This window comes from Spea bombifrons, chromosome 2 (genome assembly GCF_027358695.1).
Source record: "Spea bombifrons isolate aSpeBom1 chromosome 2, aSpeBom1.2.pri, whole genome shotgun sequence".
NCBI classification, from domain to species: Eukaryota; Metazoa; Chordata; class Amphibia; order Anura; family Pelobatidae; genus Spea; species Spea bombifrons.
This window is the reverse complement of record NC_071088.1, coordinates 74,671,710-74,694,623: the sequence shown is the minus strand read 5'-3', so window position 1 is coordinate 74,694,623 and position 22,914 is coordinate 74,671,710. Positions and strand designations below refer to the sequence as shown.

General features: G+C 40.2%; 1 protein-coding gene across 2 annotated transcripts in view; it reads right to left on the bottom strand.

Moving 5' to 3' along the window:
* The window catches only part of AP2B1 (adaptor related protein complex 2 subunit beta 1), a 39,998-nt gene that overhangs the window by 11,026 nt on the left and 6,058 nt on the right, over positions 1-22,914 (bottom strand). For both annotated transcript variants that reach the window (XM_053454820.1, XM_053454819.1), the window contains exons 6-18: positions 17,192-17,382; positions 16,543-16,764; positions 14,914-15,034; positions 14,230-14,325; positions 14,023-14,138; positions 13,749-13,914; positions 9,282-9,380; positions 7,538-7,797; positions 4,901-5,093; positions 2,398-2,439; positions 1,688-1,834; positions 864-1,009; positions 555-684 (exon numbers count right to left, since the gene is read on the bottom strand). In XM_053454820.1, the coding sequence (XP_053310795.1) occupies positions 555-684; positions 864-1,009; positions 1,688-1,834; positions 2,398-2,439; positions 4,901-5,093; positions 7,538-7,797; positions 9,282-9,380; positions 13,749-13,914; positions 14,023-14,138; positions 14,230-14,325; positions 14,914-15,034; positions 16,543-16,764; positions 17,192-17,382 (1,929 nt within the window). The remainder of the gene's footprint in view (positions 1-554; positions 685-863; positions 1,010-1,687; positions 1,835-2,397; positions 2,440-4,900; positions 5,094-7,537; positions 7,798-9,281; positions 9,381-13,748; positions 13,915-14,022; positions 14,139-14,229; positions 14,326-14,913; positions 15,035-16,542; positions 16,765-17,191; positions 17,383-22,914) is intronic.

Here is a 22,914-nt window from a genome sequence, read left to right as displayed (position 1 = left end):
TGCTACAATCTCCAGAGGCTTTGGAGACATTATGAGGTACGCAGATTGGGTTTTAATACTTGGGACACAAAACCACCTGCATTTCTACCATTAACCTGGAACACTGCCACATGGGAACAAGAAGCATAACAGCCATGTAGGAGATGGCAAAGTCACTAATGACATGTCTGGCATGGGTGGAACACTCTAATTGATTTTTGTAGATGCATCACTAAGAATGAATGGGGAAGCAGATGGCTCTATGGGAATACATCAACCAACACACGCAGCTGAACATTCTGCGAAGGGAATATGTTATAGCGGGCAATTTCCCTAGCCTTGGACAAGCACATCATTTTCTTATTGTTGTGTATGCTTGCGACGTCTGCTGTTATCTGGCTCTTGACGTACACACCGTAAAATGAAATTCAGAAGAACCTCTGGCATTACTTGAGGAGAGATCTCTGTTTTATGGTAATTCAGGCACCATGATTATGGGTCTCTGAAATTTTCTCTCACTATCTCAACATAATGTATGCATGAACCAACAAACCTTACAATGAGTTCATGGTTACCTGAAGGTTGTTAAGTGGCTCCATTTTCATGACTGGCCCAAGGGTGTTAAGAGGGAGGGAAATATCAATGCTTTGGTTTGGCATGAGGGGCGTGTGGATAGCCAGAGGGGTACTGGGAATGACTCCAAAGCTGAAGTAGAAGACAGAAAACAAATACGTTGTCGGATACAAAATAAGGAGAACACGTTGCCTAGTTGTTTTAGGCAATACAAGTAGCGCAGAAAATACAGAAACATAGAATGCGTTAATCTTCACATGAATCAATGTTCTTTGTTCAGTAACTGATTGTAGACGTTGGGGAAATTGTACCTGTTCTTGTTAAACTGGATGGCAAAGTCAGTCATGTGCTGTAGCGCCTTGTTTGTGAAGTTCATGTCCATGTAGATATGTCCCTGTCTGTGGGAGAACGTACCAGAGATCTCAAGCCCTTTGGCCTTTACGGCAGGCAACCACACCTGCGGAGAAGAAGCTATGTTGTCATCACTGGCAAACATTTTAAACGAATATACCTTGTACAACATAAACATAAGCAAAATAGTTTTGTTAAAAGTTACACATTTAAAGGAAAAGCAAGCAAGCAATTTATATTGGCTTAGAGTGGATATGTCAAGGGTAGATGTTAGTTTTACAGACCAGTTACACTTGCGAATCGGCTTTCAAGGACCATGTCTTACAGGCAGCTTATGTATGTAGTGAGCAAGTCTGGCTGGTCTTGTGGGAAGTTTGGTGAGATGCTCACATGGTGTGGCTGGGATCCAGCTTGGTAAGCCGTGTCCAAAGTCTAGCTTGCCTGAATCAATGTGTCCATCCCAGGCAAATGCCAGGTAATCTAAATGATACAGAACCTGCGATTGGGACATTTTTTTTACAGTAGCATGGATACCATGTTGATTAGGAGGGGTTAGACTTTAAGTAAGATTGGAATATATTTGCCCGTCAGTTTTTCTAGAGCTAAAAAGGCAGTCAAGGTGAAAATTCTTCAAACTCTCACTCAGGGTTGCAATAAAATTATGTAATGCATTTAAAAAAATAATTATAATTTGCTACTGATCAATCCCAGAACAATAAGCAAAACAGCTCTCTAGGATCAGATGGAATACAGTTTCACTCATTATTTGATGAGACCAACTCACAGCTTTTGGTGTAACATATCCCCCGGGGGCCATGCCAATACCAGTGGAAAGCTCAAACAAGTCATTCAGGCCACTGCTAACCACGGCTGGGGTAGGGGAGGGAGCAAACGTTGTAGGAACCGAGGAAGGAATGAAGGTTGTCCCAACCTGTCAAAAAATGTAAATAGAGGGAATATTTTTCGACAATGGACATCTTTGGCAGAAATGCATATTTCTCATCTCCTGCTCAATCACAAGCAGACCACTTTTGGCACTCACAAGAACTTCAGTAAAGCTATAACAAATAATGTCACCTTTATATAGCTCCATTCATTTACTTAGCAACCAATGGAATGCTCATGTCAACTTGATGTATTTATTGCTATGGTAATAAGACCACATTAGTCCTTGCCTTGATGCACTATTGTGAACAAAATACCTCTGCCTTAATTTACAAATGATTCATCTGACTATTCTGATAAGAGGAAACGTTCATAATGGTGGACACTATGTCTGTAACGTAACAATAACAAACAAAACACCACACACATTCTCAAAGAAAATTGGGCTTTAACTTGCAGTGGTGCAAAAAAAAACAACCACATAGCAAATGAAGATGTAATTAAGGGCACTGGATTTTGTCAACTGCTGAAAGCTGTACAGGAAGAAAATGCTTATAGCCCTATGACAACTATGTCCCCAATAACACAATAACAAAATTGCATGCTTACCGCAGGGCTTCCACCAATGCCTCCTCCAAGGTCACTTCCCAGCTAAAAGAAAATACAGTAAGGACCATCTTAAATGACTTACCACCTGACTTTAATAACATGCAAGGTTTTTCTGTTGAGTTCTTTACCCTCTAGGCTCAAACTCTTTTTGTGGCTCACTACATGGTTCCATAAGGGCAATGGAAAAGCCATCATGGTGGAAAAAGCAAAGATTGAAATGTAATAATAAAATTGTACATTAAAAAAAAATACCAGTAAGCAAGGATGGTCAAATCAATTTACAGTTTATAAGCCAGTGTCTCTTAGAGCTGGGAAGAGATATGTCAATACAGATCAATATAAAACAACACTAAAGGCTAGTTTCTAGCAGTAAAATCATCAGCCTGGAAAAGCTTAAAAATAAATTAACTGAACCGGTACAAAGTTGTGGTCATATAGTTCTGAGTATACTATCAATGTTCCTAGGGCTTGTGATGTATTCAATGCATTATGCAGTCCTACTAACCAGGGAGAAGTAATGCCTTGAAGGCTCCTTTGCATTCACAGCCACCAGTGACCAAGCCCTTTTGTCTGCTGTGACTGTGGTTAAAGGACACTCCAGCCATCATTAATGCTGAGAGGTCAGTTTAAAGTTTCTTGGGTCCTCCAGCAAATGCATGAGGGGATTCGGCAGAATACCCCCATTTGCCCTTTCCCCATTGTCCAGCTGTTTTCACTGCAGGAGAAGTGGTCGGCCTGACACATTGCCTTGCATGTGATGCATATCACCAGTTAGCTCCAGGGCTAGCTCCCAATGGAAGTGCTTTCCTGACTCACAAGTATCAGACCACAGGAAAGGATGGGAACTACAGCCCTACATCTGTAGCTGCGTTTTTTTAGGTTGAATAAATGCACATGGAACTATGTGATCGCTTTACATTCTCATGCCTTGGATAAATGTCTTGCAGGAGATGTGTTCGGCGGAGCACATCACCCTGTACGTGATATACTCACACCAGAGCTAGCTTGGGGAAAGCTGGGGACGGGGTCTGTTCAGACCCCGGTGCGCATGGTGGAAAATCCTGCCACTGTTTTGGATGGGAACACTTTCCTGCCATTGACTGACTGCTTCAATCAGCCAAACATTCTGCACAAAGTACGTGCTTTTATGTTGCTTTTTTGTTTTGGAAGGATGCATGTTAACGTACTTACAACATACTTTAACAAGCATTCTTATGTAAATTGTAGGTCAGGGACATTACACAGTCAAAGGAAAATAAATTAAAAATTTTCTTTGTTAAAATGTTTAACAAAGGAAAAAACCTTTGTTAAAAATTATGTGGCCACTTTAAGGAAAGGTTGGACTATATCCTATTTACATATTGATTGCTAAAGCAAGAAAAAAAAATGCCTCGCCAAAAATTAACCATTGCTAAACGAACAGTTTAAAAGGTCAGGTCAGGGGTGAGACAGGGTACAGGAAGAAAAAATACTCAATAAGCAATCATTATAGCAAAATAATTGCATGTGTAGATTGGGGAGAGACATAGGAAGACATGTTGCGCATGGTACCCCTTTTAACAAATTGAAGAGGAGGGAAGGAACGGCTGTTCAAGATGCTAAGCTGGGTGCTTGTGATATCTTGATGTTAATGACCATGCACGAGGGCTGCCTGATGAGAAGAATTAGGGGTCTTTAATGAATGCCAATGAAAAAAAGAAGAGAAGCATAATGTAGGTCTATCAGAACGCTATTGAGTGATAACCAGTTACCCATTGCGTATCTTCTCCCATCTGCAGCGGTAGGCGGGACACAGAAGGGAAAGAAGCAGAGAGGTCACTGTCAGCAGAGAGACAGCTGAGCTATTGAAAGCAGCAATCAGCGCCTAAAACAGCCACTCTTTCAGCCCTGACAATTACAAGCAGAAGATAACTTGCTGATGTCCTTATTACATCAGCATGGGTACTGCTTCTAGTGTTTGGGTGAGGACACAATGTTCCAGACACATACACAAAAAAGGAACAGCTGCTGGCATCATGGCATGTGATATTTATGACTTAACCCCCTGTGTAGCCGAGGAAGTTCTAGCTGTCCCTAAGGAATGGAGCACTTATCTGCATACTTGTTGCAAGGGACATGGCTTACTTTAACTAAAGCATTGTGACTTCCTACACAGCTAGACAATATCAAGCTGTCAGCTTTAAGGCTAAAAACCCAGTTATTATGCTCTGCTTATTAGCATAAAGTTCCCTAAGATGCATAATATTCCCAATGAAAATAACGTCAGAAATATGATGCATGGAGCTAGGTTTGTTAGAATCTCAGGAAGATGTCAAATGTTTTAAGCCCAGACACATAATCTTGTAGATAACACGGTTAATATAAAACAGACATACTCCAACTAATTTTGATACACCAACCAACATTGCAATGAAGAACTATGCCAACTTGGTCAATATAAAAAAGGTACCTAATGCTGAATTTTGCATGCTGAATAAATGAAAAAAGTAAATAATTCCTTTACCAGGCTATCCAGTCCTCCTCCCAGAAGATCCACTGCTCCCATCTGCATAGTGGACACTTGTGGCACATTCCCTGGAGGTCCCAGGTCCAAATTAAGGAGGTCACCAAGAAGGTCTCCCTGTGAGGGGATGACCTGCGGCTGCTCCAGAGCAGCAGATGGAGCGGGTCCCACTGGGCTGTCTCCTATATCAATGCTAATAAAAGTAGAGTAAGCAAAACCGGATTAATCTATTTATTTAATATTATTTCACTCTGTGGCAAAGTTTAAAAAGCCCCAAAAACAAAAGTGTACTGTGTGATACATAGTATCATATTCACTTTACATAAAACCTTACAGCAGTCTATACACACGCTAGTCTTCAGGCATGAAACAGTGTTACCCTCTTCAGCGTGCCACTGCTCCCCTCCAGCAACGCAAGCGAAATAAATAAGAGCATCAAAACAGAATTTTACATTTAAACGTCAGGCGCTTCGCAGAAAGCAGCAGCAGCTGAACCCAGCAGGTTCAATTTATAATGTATTACAAAGTTGTGAACAATTTCCCGTGTGCTTCCCTCCGGATTTGCAATCCTGGATCTTGTAATCACTATGACTTATTCTATGCAAACGTCCGGCAGGTGTAGAGCTAGAGATGCGAAGCCATGGTGGGGTAGAGGAGGACACAGGGTTAAAGGACCACTCCAGACCTATTTTTAGGCATGGACTCCAATACATTTTATGGCATGCATATTAGCGCATGTATTCCTTTCGTAATGATATAGAAAATTAGGCTTCCATGTCATCTTCCTTCTTCTCTGTCTATCTCTGCTGAAAGCCTAACACGTCTGTTACCAAAATCATCAGTATGCTTCCTGCTTTCAGTAGAGCCCATCTGAGGAGTTGTTAATGATAAAGAATTCTCATTTCTTAACGCCAAAACAATAAAAATGCCTGCAATTAAATGCACTGGAGTCGATGCAAAATAGCTTAGAACATCCACTAAAGAAAAGGAAAAAAAAAATTAGAGTAGACTACTGTTCTTTTAATGGTGTGGGGGAAATGCTCCATCTTCCCTATGGCCTCATTTTGTGAAACATTAACATTCTGGATTGTAACTGTGAATATATCAAAAGTAATATTTAGTCCAATTTTCACCAAAAATACTAATTTCAAAGCTTCAATATCTTATTAAGTGATCTATACAGTCTGCTGACTCATAGGGCAAGTCGTTTTGTATGCAGAGCTTCTAGACCCCCAAAATAAACTATTAACAAAACATATTTGGCAATAGGTTGCCCACCTCTAGCAAGAGAACGAACAATTAAATCTGCCCATCTCTAAACCCAGCTATGAGAAGATAAGCCTTTCTGCAGAAACCCTACTGGGTTGCCTTCGTAGCATGTGCTTCACTCACTCATATTCTGACCTTATATTGCAATATTAAATCTGCCCTGTACTATAAATTCATTCTTAAAACATGATTAGATATTCTTACTAGATAACAAAACTTTCCAAAATAAAGAAAGAATGAAAGATGTTTTCCAAGAAATCATGTTGCGTGTAAGAAGGAATCAATCATGCGGAGCCCGATTCCATCAGACAGCTTGCTGTACAGCAGATAGGCTTTAATATTTTGATAGCCGTGTTAAATTATGATACCAGCCTAGAAGAATCTGCAGATTAGACTCGAGTGCTCTGTGTGCTGACGTTTGCTTCTGTAAAGAGCTTACCTTGGGCATCAGGCAGCTTTTCTACTTTGTATGCTCGGCCCATCACAAAGCAATTTTATGAAATTCCCCATCGCCCGACAAAGAGGATTTAATAAATACCCTGTTACTCCACTTTACCGAAACAAATGTTGTACACAAGCACAGCGCTTTAGCAACCAGTGTTAAAAAATAAATAAATAAAAATTTGAAAAATGGCAGGGTTGTTTTATTTTCTGAACCCCATCAGTCCCGGGCGGTTTCATAACCAAAGGACCAAAATATTCCTTTGTCGTTGTTTTACTATATGTTTGTTAATGCATTCCCCTTTCCCACAAATTATACATCATTTTGTTCAGGAGAAGTAGGACCTTCTTTTAAAATAGAAATACATAAAAAATGAATAATTGGTGATAATAGATAAACTATATTAAAATAGAAAAAAAAATCAAATTTTTGCAATCTTGCTTGAATTTTCTTCTATACTGTAAGTGTCACCGCTGAACAATGACCCAGGTTATGTTCAGTAACATCTCCCAGTCATAGCCCACATACATATTTCTGTATGTTCAAGAGGGCCACATGCATGCTGTACAACATTACATATTTTTATTTTATTATTTTAAATTTGTTTTAAACTACATTTTATTTCAGCAGCCAATCAGGAAGAGGGAGGTGAACGGCATGGTGGGGTTGATCATTTTCTCATCAGAAAAAGAATAAGGAAAAAAAGCACAACAAAGATGTTTTACGTGCTAGACTTCTATTACAAATATTTATGAGCTATGAAAAGCATTAACGCGCATGCTACTGATTAAAGTCGATTTTAATTGATGGGAACACCATCATGTAATGTTTGGACATTTTTGTTTTGACATGCTGTGCTTTACCCAATGACTTTCATTAAGAAAAAAAGGAAAACAGGTCTAGAGTTAAAAAAACCTGAGACTAACCTCCCGTGCTGGATAGGCAGGTGCTTGCGATGAACTCCATGGCTCCCTTCAACAAAAGCATTAGGAGGCTTGTGGTAAACAGATGCCAGAGAGCCAATATGGCAGATCAGCTCATCCAGTAAAGTGGGTTCAATTAGGTCTGTCTCCTCAGATATAAGGGGTTTTTCGGACAAAACCACCTCTTTAGCCGTTACCGGATCAGTAGACAGCAAACGCCAATAAATGTAGCCACGGTCTCGCAGGTCAGGGTTATCAGAGTCCTATGAGACAGACGACACCAATATTTATTCAAACAACCTATGATTAATGAGCACTAGTACACAGAACATAAACATCTGCCTAAACTATAAGTTCCAGACCTGGGTAAAAGAAAAAATTATGGAAATGGATAGTGGACTGATTCACTACAATGTTAATGTTTGTTGCTGTAAAGTTTATAATTATGTGTGTGTGTGTGTGTGTGTGTGTGTGTGTGTGTGTGTGTGTCAGTCAAGTGAGTGGAAGTGTTCAATGACAAATATACAGATACAAACCAGCTCAAAAACTGATATACAGGAAACAGGGAATAAAGGTAAATCCTCTCTTCTGTCTTCTAATAGTGTCATGTTTTATGCATAAGATTTACTTAAGGAATGTCCTGTTTTGTGATACGTGAACGTTTGAAACACCAGTTTATTATGTAAGCTAGAATGATTGGAAAATAACCGGGCAAGAAAAAGAGACGGATCTGGTCTTGCTCTAGAAGGCAGCCAAAAAATGTAGGAGCCAGACTAACATATGCCTGCTCCCTCGCTGCTTGTGCACCCAGAAAATGGCATCATATCCCCCTCACACAGACTCAGCAGCGCGTCGGCCCAACGGTATGCCAGACATGGGGTAGGGGACAGTGCTGGTCTTGGGGGCCCCCACCAGATGCAGGATACAACACGTACCTTAGTGCTAAGTTCAGCTCCCTTGCAAAACCCTAGGTAGCAGGGAGTACTTGTTACTGTTGCCATGGCAACCTGCCCCCTAGGGTTTGTAGAGCCCTGTACATACTTTCCAATATTATAAATTGCTCAGGAATATTGTTGCTCAGGAACTGTTTCCCCTTAGAAATTAAAGGACTTGTGATTCTTACTAAAGGTTCAAGGTATCTACTTTGAACATCTATGTATTTTAGGTGAGCAGCCCAGGTGCAGAATTACCCAAACGTCCGAAACAGACATATATGTTGAGAGATTACTGCACAGGAGAATTGGTCCGGTACATTCTGTATTGCACCACGCTGCTCAGTTAGGAAAACACTGAATATCCTCCCCAGAGCTAAATAAAGGCCAAGAGCTGATAAATAGCCAGTTAACCCAAACCACTTATTATGTGCAGCAGGGGGCCACAGGCACAACACAGCTGGGTATAATGCGCTGTACAAAGTGGCACTGCATAATAACATTTTCTGCGTGTTCAACAATACATGCCGGCTGGGGACATCTCCGGCTAAGCGACCAGCGCCGGCACGTTCAACTCCCAAGGGAAAATTCTGAGGATCTATCTCACAGTAATCATTCTAGCATTTCAGAAAGAGATATATGACACACATTAAGTTCCACTGTAGCAAGAGAGCTCTCCTAAGGCATCTGAAGCCTTGTCATCAAAATAGCACATTGATATTTCAACTTTATTTCTGTGGAATATATCTATATGTACCATCTGACCGTACAGAAGACACAACAGAAGGCCCCCCACCTTGCATTAGTGACCATACCTGTGTAGCCAGGCTCAGGACTTGCTGTACCAGCTCTTGTGTTTCTGATGGCTTCTTCAGGAACAGTTTGACAATGGCAGTCAGCAGAGTGAGCTGCACCTAATACGACAGAAATTTGAAGTATGATACCTCAGTGTGCATGGAAACGTTACAAATACTTACAAGAGAACTGTATTCATGCCAGCTACTAGAATAACTAAATCATACATTTGCTAAAACTACATATAGCCTGTTCGGGAAGAAGTCTAATTAATGTACATTCAAATTAGGAGAAAAAGCGGGAAGAATAGTCATACAAATCCTCATAAACAGGAAAGTAAAATAGTTGCCCCACATTGTTGTATTTACAAATATTACATACATATTCAGATCCCCTGCCTCCGATGCCAACATTCCCTCATCAGTTTCTCTTCGTATAAATGGTGCAGTCATCTCCTCGTTCCCTCACGCTCGCTGCCTTGGTGACAATCTTGACTCTGATCTCTCGTTCACCCCCACATTCAGTCTGTCTCAAAAACGGCAGTCTCCATCTTGAAAACATTGTCCGCATCTGTCCCTTCCCAACACAAGATACCACTAAGGCTCTTGTCCATGCCCTCATTATCTCCCATCTTGATTATTGTAACTCTGTCTAAGCTGGTCTCCCACACACCATTCTCGCCCCTCTACAATCCACCATGAACACCATGAATTACTTCTCCCCTCTGCCAGGCAGCTGTCTGTGCACTTTAGGATTAATTTCAATATGTTGAGTCTTTCTTTCAAAGCTCTTCATAGCGGTTCCCCTACTTACATCTCCTCATTCATCTCTATATATACACTTCTAACCGGTCTCTCCGCTCATACAATGATCTCCTTCTATCCTCCCCTGCAATACTTATACTAGTGAGGCTGGTCCACCCCTAACAGTGGTACTTTTACCTCTTGTGTAATACACCATAACACCTTCTAGAATGTAAGCGCTTTTGAGCAGGGCCCTCCTCACCTGTTTCTGTAAATCAAATTACCGTATTTATCGGCGTATAACACGCACTGGTGTATAACACGCACCCCCATTTTTGAACAAAAAAACTGAACAAAAAAAACTTCATCAGAATCACTGCTATCTGGGAAACCACACACACAGTAAGACACACACACAGTAAGACACACACACAGTAAGACACACACACACTCAGACACACACCCTAACCCCCCTTCTCAGGATCTCCCCTCTCTCTCCCTAACCCCACCCCGGTCACTTACCTTCAACTCCTGTGTTGGAAGCGTGAGGCGTTTGTCTCGGGTGCCGGCGCTTCACTGCTGAGCGCCGGCACCCGAGACAAACGCCTCACGCTTCCAACACAAGAGTTGAAGCGCTGAGGCAGGCGGCGGCGGCGGCGGAGGAGGCTGAGGCGGCAGGCGGCAGGCGGCGGAGGCTGAGGCAGGCGGCGGAGGCTGAGGCAGGCGGCGGAGGCTGAGGCTGAGGCAGGCGGCAGGCGGCTGAGAGCAGAGGAGTCCTGGATTTCTGTCAGTCAGGGGGGCCCGAGAGTTGCCGAGCGGTCGTCTTCAGCAACCGCTCGGCACCCCTTGGGCCCCCCCTGACTGGCAGAACTCCAGGGCCCGGTCGCAGTTGCGACCCCGGTAGTTCCGCCACTGGCTCTAGGATTTATCGGCGTATAACACGCAGGTAGGATTTCAGCTTCAAATTTTAGTTAAAAAAGTGCGTGTTATACGCCGATAAATACGGTATGTTTCGTTATACATACCAGTACTACTGGCAATGTCCTGTCTACCCATTTTACAGTGCTACAGAATATGATGGCGCTATATAAAACAATAGATAACATTTATTTCCAAATATTACACACACACATTATATATATATATATATATTTATATATATTATTTGGGAAAAGTGACAAGTCTAGTTTAATGACAGAATGAAAGGCTTTATCTCAAGCAGCGGTGGGTCAGACAAATAGCAGGCAGCCTCAATACAGTTCGTGGGAATAAAAACCCAAGATTCATGTTATACAGTATAATGCAAACACAATGAAATAAGACATTTAAATATTTGACAAGGGAAAAAACACACACATATTAAACACTTAAGACATCCAGGAACGACACTATACAGCAGATATATGTCCCTGTACAGCAGAGAGAAACAAGCCATCGCAGCCTTGTCCCCATTTCTTTTCAGCGTCTCCTTAATAAATCTCATCTTCATATAATATCCATGACTGCAGAAACAATCATGTCATTTGCAATCAAATATATTCAGAGCAGTCCTGGACTAATGAATATCTGTTACGATCTGCTCCGCTAACTCGGGCTTCAATTACTCCCATCTACATACTACAACAGTCACTAACAACTATGTTATAGATTCATCTGGACGTACTAAACACTAGAGCGGTCTGTTGAAAAGGAAAAGGGGATTTGCATTTTAATAACAGTCCTTTTACTCAAGCAGAACATTGAATACTATATGAGAAATTTTAGGGCCAATACAAATCTTCACTGCTGATTCTGGTGTTCTGTTATGTGCAATAGCCATTAGTAAAATACCATTGCAGTTAAAAATACAATAAAATATATATAGATATTGTTTAAAGTTTATTTTTATCCCTTAAACACTAATAACACTGTAAGTGCTGTAAAATGTTAACACCTTTATACATTTTTACTATAGGTTTGTTGTTGTCATTTTGTTTAGGAGAAGTAGGGTATTCTTTTAGAACAATAGAAATTCATAAAACATAATGATTACTAGTAATAATAGTAATAGTTCAACTATACTAAAATAAGTGCCACAGCTGAACAATGACCCAATTTATACTCAGCAACTTCTACTGATTACAGTCATATCCCGCAAACAATCTTTTATGTTCCAGAGGGCCAAGTCCATGCTTTGCATATGACCCCATATTAAATATGCTTAAGAGGTTAGGGATAGTGATTTCATTTTTTTACGTCTAGTGGAGGGACTGAAGGGCACATTGCTGTCCTCTTGGGGACATCACTGGGCTCCCAATTAATTTTATTTCAAATTTGTATTATTTCATTTTTTCTCTTATTTATTGATATCATTTTTAAGAAGGAGAAGCTATTTTTCTCCCTCTGCTCCTCCTGACCTGCTTGTGCCAATGTGATCAGCAAGCAGAGCTCCGCAGCCCAGCATTGCGGATAGCAATTATTGCAGCCAGCAGGGTCTAGAAAGACCCTCCTGAGGTTCTCCTGTCCTCAAGTGAACTTCTGGTGGGTGTCAGCAGTGACATACCCTTGCATTAAAGTTTTACAGCAGTTATGTTATTAGCGCTTAAGGGATTTACTACACTTATCCTTGAATACCACCTCCCATGATCATCTGCCATGGGGATGTGTGGTAGCTCAACAACATCTGAAGTGTTTACAAGGTTACTGCTCCTATTCTACAGAAAATGACACCATACATGATTCTGGTTCAGTTATTTCCATTGAGGTCAGAGGCATCAACCTGCTAAATTCATCCTCCGATACAGTTTTTGGCAAGAATGGAACGCAAACCTTTTTTGGGCAACACCTCAACTGTAAGTCTTAAATCTAACACCAAGTGATATATTGGGTGATATAATACAAAATGTGCCTTTAGGGTACCATTGTTACACTGTACGTACAACACATGATTTCTTAAGGGACAGGGGCTACATTTATTTAAAATCTTTTTAGTAAAGTTTTACCATAACACATTAAAATATAAACAGGATAGCCAAGTTTCTAATAAGGCATGGCCAATGTGGAGACAGGCATGTTACATTAATTGTCAGCGTGCTAAAAATTAAGAAGAATGGTACAAAGTCAAAACACCTCTCATCGGTCGTATAACCTATAATGTAGGAAGGTCACAGAGCCGGCAGTTCTCCATCATACCGGGCTAGACAACTTACACTGCCCCTAGCTACTTGGAGTATGTTCCAGCTCAAACAAATGCATTAAATATAATAAATAAATAATGTGCATTCAGTCACCAACAAACAGCTGATACGAATAAGTCGGACACTGCTGTCACACACCGTAGTAGTCCAGTCATCGGTTATGGACACCTCAATCATTATGTCAAGAGAGCTTCCTACAGTACTTATTTATGCTTCCATACCTCAATGTAGCCCTAGCATGCACCAATCTATAACAGGCCTCCTGCCCAAAAGAAGGTTAAGGAAATACCAAGACGACGTGCATTTGCGAATTTATCTAGTGTTTGTATATCAGGGACCCAATTGTAATAGTCTTGGTAGGTAAAGACATTTAACCAACCCAATCTGGTACAACTTAGCTTTCCATTCCTGAACAGTGCACAGGGTGAAACCACAGGGGCAAAATTTAAACAAGACAGCATTAGGTTCAGTAAGCCGTATAAGCCCATCCAACTATTACAAGCAGGGTTATAAAATGAATATTTTTACATTCCATATTTTTGAGATGGTAGCAGATGTCATTTCATACCTGTGTGCTCTCATCGTGGAATCCTTCCAAGAAACTCTCCAGCAGCTCATCTGCATTGTCGATGCGCTCTGCGTATTCTCCAACAATCCAGATCATGGCAGCGCGGGCATCTGGCTCATCCAGAGAGTCTAGATTCTCACACAGAGTGGCAATGATGCTCTCGTACCTAGGGCAAGCACAGGGGAAAATAAACGTGGGGCATCTGGACAGAGGTGATCAACTTAAATAACTAAACATACGTAATAAGAGGAATGTCATCTTGAGGCACACATACTTGTTCGGGTACTTGCGGAAAATGTCCCTGATGACCACAATTGCCTCTTGCACCACGTAGTTAACTTTGGTCTGGATAAGGTCAAGTAAGGTGCTCACACAGCGCTCTGCAGATTGCTAGGAGGCAAAAGCTGCTTATGAATATAACATATCTCACATACGGTTCCTTAAACTATGGTCTGCAAAAGACCATCATTCTATGATTTACCTCAACTTTGATGGCACATCGGCCTATGGCACGGACAGCCTTACGGACAAAATCCACATCCACCTCTGTAGCATATTCCTTCAGCTCCGCCAACACCTGTAAAACGTTTATAGGCATTGCGATATTTAGGTTAAACGGTGACTACCACATTGCAAGTAACTTTTTTTATTATTAATTACCTCTGATAAAAATGAATAAATAGTTAGATCATTTCCTTAATTCTGCCCTGCTGGTTTATGTTTTTTTGAAGATTAGAATTGAATACACATCAGGTGGGTTTTTAATCATGCAAGTTGATGCATATCACTGAGAGAATTTGCAGCATGGGAAAATGTATATACAGGCACTACAGAAGCTTCGATACAAACCAAGTACCTCACTCGATCCAATAACAGACCGGCTGTCGTTATTCGGACACTTTTCAAAACGAGGATATTATTTTTAAATTATTATTCCTATCAATAGGAGGGTGAGGAGTTTATTCAAGCCAATATGGGAGCTCTGAGTATTCCAAAGGGTTCTGATAACAGAAAGTGGTAGAAGACAAAGGTGAAATCAACGCTTAAAAGGTTTAGTGCTTATCAATTATATCCCACACCGCCGGGAAGTATTCAGCTGGCCCGTTAAACCCAGTTGAATACAGATTTCTAAGCACCGACACATTAGCTACCAACAGATACTGACCTGAGCGATATTGGCCTGTGATGCCAGTCGTATCATGATGTCCAATTTCTCAAGCTTGACATAAATAGGATCATTGTATTTGACAAAGAACACTTTGATCTCCTGTTTCAAAATTTCCGGCCTGAGATAAAGCAGACAGTATGAGTTTATTGTTCAATACAGATTGCTCGTACATTGATTTTCTCAGACACCTAATATGACAGAGATGGCTCCTGTCTGAAACACTATTCTATACATTTTTGCATTACCTAATCAATCGATCCTGAAGTTCTCTTCCTTTTTCCTCATACACCCCTACGCTCCCAAGCCAAACAACAATAGACGAGATACAACATATAGGGAATACTCTTGTAGATCCCAAGAATAATCTTGTAGATCCCGAAAGAGCTTGTTATATTTGGGCATTCTACTAGATATTCTAAAGTTAAAAGTCTGTTACATATGGTTTTGAGAAAATTAGAGTTCAATGTCTAGGAAAATGCCTTTTTAAAAAATACAGGATGTATTGCATTAGGTGGGTATTAACCTAATTTCTTCTCAATTATTTTGATATATTGGCTCCGCTCCCCAATGAAGTGTTTTAATAACAAAATGTATTTATTTCCTGTGGTTTATCATTTTGCACAAGATCTAAGTAGGACGCCGTTTCCTGTGTACTGTAGATCTAATGAGGAGGACTCTTCCCAAATGCACAAAGGGTTAATGCACCAAACTAACTGAATACAAGGACTGTTAAGAAGAAAAAGAAAGTTTGTCATTTCATATTAATGTTAATGCAGTTTGTTGATCTTTAGGATAGAACAGAACATTAACTGCTTTATATTTTAAATAAATCCTACAATTATGGTTGATTTGTAGTCGTAGGGCTCTGTATTTACAAAGACCTTTAAGGCGCATTTCAAATTTCATGTCGACGTGATTCTAAACGAAATCTTTTTCATTATTTTTAATCTGCAATCAACACTTGATTAGGTTTACCAAAATGTCTAACTTTCTGAGACCAACAGCCCATGCAATAGGACAGTATTTCCCAGTGAGAATACTGGATTAAATGTAGCAGGCCCGAAAGCCCACAGTTTACAAAATAATCACTGCCATTCTATTTATCGCCGGAATTGAGCGGCCCGGCCACAAATAAGAAGGTCCTGAAAACAGGAGGATGGGAGGAAATTAATGTGCCATGAACAATTCAGAGGAGAGCAGATCAACCAAGAGCCAACACAGAGAATACTTAGCATCTAATTTGTATACGGTTATTGATGTAGTGGAAATGAAAGCAATCAAGTCTCAGAAACACTATGGCTAAATCAACATGAAGTCGTGAGATACTAAGACATGGGCCCCAGGAATTTCATCTTAACAGGAGAAGTGAAACCGTAGAAGAGAGTATACTCTGGGTTAAAAGCGTATTTATTGCGATGCAAGAAGCCAAAAAAGCATCGTTCAGAAGTTTAGGAAATGTAAACTAGGTTTTATTAGCTGATTAATTAGACTGCTTCACATGTGAAGACCCTGGACAGCCTTACAATGTGGCACTTTAGGCATAGGGAGGAGTCACATGGATCGTTTTAGAGGTAGGTGCACATGGTTGAGAAATGCTAGATAAGACAATAGCAGGATTTTACTGACCGTTTTTGGACAATGAGGTTTATGTTCCTCAGAGCCACGTACTGCACCTCTGGTTCTCCTGAAAGAAGGGTCACCAGTGGAGGCGCCAGCTTCTTTAACAGCATGGTGTAGTAATCAGAGTCTTTGGGCAAGAGTTCCAGGAACTTCATCAAAACCTTAACCGCTGAGAGGACCACAGCAGAGTTGGCGTGGGACAGCCGAGGAGTGACACGCTCGCAGATGCTAGACAAAGTGAAGAAAAGTCTTAATTTTTGTCACAAAACATTTGGCACAATCAGCAAAGAGACTGCACCTTACAAAGCAACTCTCGCCTCAATGCCATCCATCCACTTATTTATTGGCAATTAGTGCAATTACTTGAAGCCTAGTTGCAGGCTCATGTAGTCCTACCTCAACATTTTCTCCTTAATCTAAGTACTTTTCCATAGCTTGAGGGAAAAAAGGGAAAATTGCTACTCAGTTCACATTTTTTTTTCATAAAAAAGTAGCCAGTTTCTCTAAGAAAAACGTATTTGAGCAGCCAGCTTTGCAATAGTAAAATACATTGATAGGTCGTAATAACATAATAAATAATAATAACGTAATATATCACACACTTGTACATACTGATTACGCAACAGTATATAGGTACCAAGCGAGTAGGATTTACCTTTGAGCCTCCCTCTCATCCTTGGGATTGTAATTAGACAGGCAATCCAAGATGAAGATCTGACCCCACTCGGTACATTCATTCAAGGCTGTCAGCAACTTATTGATGTTTTGGGGATTCAGGTCCAGCAGATTACTATTCGGATGGGACTCGCTGATCTCAGAAAGAGCTGCCACAGCATTGGCCACCACCTGATAAGGGAGAAGAAAGTTACAAAACCATAGTGCGTAACAGGACATTATAAATAACATACATACGCACCAAATATGAATATCTTGCCGTTATAACTAGAAGAAAAAAGTATGCATATTAGAGTCTATATACTCTATATGTATTGCTGTGTCACAGATGGAGGGGGGGAAATGTATATGGAGGGGGTTCTGGAGAATACGCCTGGAGAGCACCTTTAACAATTTTCTAACTGAATACAGCATTAGATAATCCTGGTACTGCCGAGTGCCCAAGCCTTTCCTGGAATTAATTCTTTAATCAAGTTCATCTTTGCCTCATACATTTTTGTTGGGAACGTATTGGTCGCATTTGGTCTTTCTTTTCAAAGCCCATTTGCATGTGCATGAGTGCAATGAATGTTTTGTGTAAGTGGAACAGCACCTTTAAACCGATGTAGTTAATGGGTGATTAGGTTTTATGTGAGGTGTACTGGGACAGCTACAGGTACACAAAGGAAGATTATGTTCGTCCTTCCTAATGCAAGAACTACATACACGGAGAGACCTGCTTCAAACATATTTCCTACGGGGACTAACTATGTGTAGAGAAAATGACATTTTACGTAGGGTCTTAAATAATGTGTAATTAAAAGCAAAGAATCAGAAGGAACTCGCTCTGATTTATTGATATAGCCGTGAAAGGGCTGGTATCTCCCAAAACAGAGGACAGCGGCGGATGAAAAGAAGTGGCGGCTGCAATGAATCACGGTCTATCTCAGGTGTCGGCTATAGGCTCGATAGCGGTGGATTTCATGTTTTGTTATGAACATTAACAATTTTTACGGACGATACAAGCAATATTGGAAGATCCGTATTGGGGGACTTTAGGGCATTTGTTAGAGGGATGAAACACATTAACGTTGCATTAAGAAAAGATTGATTCTCACTAATGGGGAAATTTCATAACTCGTAAGACAAAGGTTTCCTCTGTCATAATGTGTAGCGCTATCAGGGAACATTACAAATAAACACTCCTGCAAACTGCCGTGTAAGTGTATAGACCCGAGAGAGAGAAAGACACCGACTTACTAAACCCTCAAACTACAAAGGGAAATATGGCAGCGGCACAGTATAAGCCATGGCGGGCTGAAGCCAAGCACAACTGAGTTGTCATGAGGGACAAGTGTGAGCCAATTCTTCTGCTGGGAGACTGTTCCACTTATCCATCACCCTCTCAGTAAAGGAAAGGTTGTACAGCATTTTAATGGGGAGGGTCTAAAATGGCGCTACTAGAATCCAACTAAAACAACAGCATTTAACAGAACCTGCGGGCTTTGTTACAATATGGAGGTTATGCAAACTTCTGAAGGTACCCGAAAGAAGAACTATCCTAATGCGAGTGAATGAGAAGCATCATTGAAATGATAAAATGTCAAAGATCTTCTGTACAATACCGTTCAAAAATTTCGGGTCATCGACCTGTTTTCATGGAAATTTCTACCCATAACATAACTGCAAAAACTTAAACTTGGATTAGCAAACACAACATGCCGTTGGAACACAGGAGTGATGAGAGTGATAAAGGGCCTCCGTACGCCTATGAGGATATTCCATTAAAAAGCCGTTTCCAGATACAATAATCATTTACAACATTGTCTACACTGTATTTATGAAACTTCTAGGAGACCCAAAACTTTTGAATGGTAGTGTATGTAAAAATGTAAATATTCCTCCTTCTGATAAATTGTCATAGTACCGCTGAAATATAAACTAATTGGCGAATTGTTCACAACACCCTTTACCGTCACCCTTGAAATAACTTGTAATTAGGTGATGATTTCTCTATCTTCCAGTTTTCTTGTGACCGTTCCTTTACATTAAACTTCCACTGCATGACTAAACTGGCACTATAGAATAAGGCAAAAGCTGCAAAGACAGGATGAATAAGAGCAGGGACCTGATTCTGCTTTGTTACTGTCAGAGGGTAATTGGGAAATTAACTGAGTGTGTAGCACGGCTAATGAGGTGTAATACGCTTTTGATTAATAGGAATCTTCCACTTACCAAACTATTAAAACATTATAGGAAGGAAGAGTGGGTGGGGGCGTGCCGATAAACGGTGGAAGAACTCACGATTTAAACAGAGGAAACAAAGGGGAATAGAAAAATAAATCACAGGGATTCTGGGCGGCAGATTATTCACATCCACTCGCCACCACATGCAGTCCTCGAAACGTGGGACAGTGGGCAAGCATGTAGTCAGCTAGATACTTGGCCGGCTGTATGGACGTTTAACCCTGGCCAGGGGACGCAAAAGTATGATGGCTCAAACACTTTTACAAGGGATACATAAGAAAGAAGCAAACCCTGCCAGTACTGCCCAGTGAGGCTGATCTTCTCTTCTGGGGTGTGTGATGAAATGGCTGGTTAACTAGAATCATCAGCACAATGTTAAATACATGTGGCTCCAAGTGTAAAGGTGATCTGCACATTTCTAAAGGTACAAAAGAACCACTGGCCAGGTAGCAAAATATCCAAAATCAGCTATGCAAAACTGCAAACAATAATATTGTATCCTAAGGCAATATACAGTTATTTTCAACAATTAGTAGTCTTCGTAAAGGTCAACACAAGCATTAAATGAAACATTACTACAAACTATTGAATATACTGACTATAATAAGGGATGATTTGGTCCTATAAGATGTACAGTTTCCTGAAAACCATTCCATTGATTTAACAATGCATTGTGCAGGGCAGGAGTTGAAATCTCACCAGCTAAACCCAGGTATATTAAATCATGCCATGGTCTGCCAGTGCCAGCTATACCAGAAGCTTGTTGTACTGGAAGAATATTTCCATCAAAAGCAGCTTATGGATGCTGCACTGTTAGCGACCAGCTCTGCCCGCTAGGACACCCAGAAAACACACTGCATGAAACGATCATTACAAGGCAAGTTACCCATCTATTACTGAATCTATTATGCCGTCTGATAGGAAGCCAGCAGCGCGACTGCACGCCTGTCCAAGTATTTAACCTCATACAATTAAAAAAAAATGTTTTAATTTTTTGGTTAATTATAGAAACTGTTACAAAAGTTAATCATTCTTATTGAGGATATCAGACACAAATGAACCTTTTTGAGTCGGCCATGACATAAAGTGATTACCAGTTAATAATATAGGGATTGGAATTCTTATGTTTAGCAAACTACTGCCTTAACAGTTTTCAGGTTAAACATCTCTTTGCATTAAAGATACAAATGATGATGACGAGGGCTGTGGCCCAAACATTGTAAGTTGGCATCAATAGAGTGTAGCAACTCCACTGTAGTAGTTGCTGCCTCAAGCCGTCACACAGATCAAGATAAAACAAAGCAAAATCCCAAGCAGGCAACTCTAGAGATATATTGAGGGATGTTGTTATTTTTTAATTCAGTAATAAAGGTTAAAGTTTTACTACCATGGATGGCTCCTCTCACCGCCTTCCATGGTTAACAGGCAATATATCGATATGCCTGTTTGGGATATTTCTTTTCTTCTTTATTTTAATTGGTAGACAGCATACTCTGAGATATCCTTATCTTTTACTTAATATTGTGTTTATTTTGTATCTGCGTAATACTGTAGAGCATAAGTGAATTTTAATGGTGGTACGTCGCCCCCTTGTGGTAAGACTAATGAATGTTAATAAAAATGATGGGTAAAATATCTTCAAACCTCGTGAAACTCTACATCTAAATTAGCTAAAAAGGCATCTAACTACTAAACACGTAACTGAAGACATGCCTTCTGGAGGACTTTTAGAACAATATGTTTATTGCTGTATATGTGGCATCACTGTCAATCCATAGGCAGTCTGAAATATTACATCAGAAACTGACCGCAGAGAAAAAAAAAAAAAAGTAGGGATCACATGGATAACAAGTCAGCTTGCCTTTTTAGAGGAAACTAAATAGTGTGACTTACAGAGATCTTTTCCTATAAAAGACAAACAGCCCTAAATTATTTTTAATGGTGGCTCAATCTCAGATTCATTAAAATCGTGACTTATTTTCCATTGTTTTCAGGGAACAGTATGGCATTTCTGAGAGAATTTTACAAACATTAAAAAACAAAGTTCCTATGCATTTCCTGATGTCAGCATGTTTCATTATTTAGTAATATGGAAAAACTGTTTTTTTGTGCTATTCCTCTTAAAATCCCAGAATCCTCAAATTCTTACAATTATTGCTCATTTAGCGTGTATGCATTAGTTCAAGGGACGTTCTTTTTTATTTCATATAAATCTATGTTTGCTTTCATTAGTATGGACTGATCAAATACTACTGTAACGGTATAGCCATGGATGGCGATGCTAATAGTTATCAAGGTGGTGGTGGGCTCTGGATTGTTATGTAAGAGTGTATATTAAACTTCCCATTTTCTGCAATTTTAACCAGGAATGAAGACATCAGTTCGGTTTCAGTTAACACCCTGGGATGAACCAGGGAAAATAGGTCAGGTTGCCTAGCAACCAATAAACGCAGTGTTCATCTAGCGCATCGCTTCACAGAGAGACTGCCAGAGGTGGGAAAAGGGTGTTGCTAGGCAACCTTCTGCATCCGCATGCACTGATTGAAACCCTGCATGGCTACACATGTCAAAGCCTGTTCTTTTATCACTATCAGTAACACAACCAGCAACATGTCAATTACTCATGTTTACGGAACCCAATCTTGCCTATTTCTACATTTAGACTGATATACAGATGGGTGTCTTAAAAAAACAAATGAGCATATTCACTAAAAAAGAACATTTGCTAGAAAACTGCCTTATTCCAGTACATCATTATAATAGAGCCAATCACGGTGCTCTTAATACCATAAGAAGAGCTTGTTTTGCCCTGTACAATGCATGATTAAATCGGACATCTTGCTGGTTGATTCTATCACAAAGGGCAAGCGTATTTCTTCTTGCGTAAGCAACTCGGCAAGGTGGGCCCTTTATAAAGCATAACCGAGTCGGTATGTTGCATCCAACGCTCGTATAAACTCTCTCCTTAAAAAATACACCCCGAATTGTTGAGTAATATAACAGATAAAGCCATAAACACTTTAAAAAATATATATATATATATATAAGACAATGCATCATTTGAAGCATTAAGGGGTACACTTTAAATAGCAGCGAGGCATTTGGGCATAGATCTTGTTTATAGGCTAAATAATTGTGCTAATATATTGGCTGTAAACATCATCCTGTCTACTTGCAAGCTCAAACTGCAATAAACAATGGAAGACAGGGGCACTTTAAAAATAATATACTTAGCTCTGAATTAACGATATAATATGGCTTATATGAAATTAAAAAAAACATGCACTTGGACATTTACAGATGGTTATTATAAACGGATTAGCCCAATTCCTGATCCAGAATTAGTTTATGGGCAACAGGACCGTGATCTGCCATAGGCACTTAGGCAGATAGATATTGTGCATCTGTCCACATGATATCCTGGTAAAATAAAAAAGTCTTCAGTTTATTTCCTCATTTCGTGTCTTTAAGCTAATT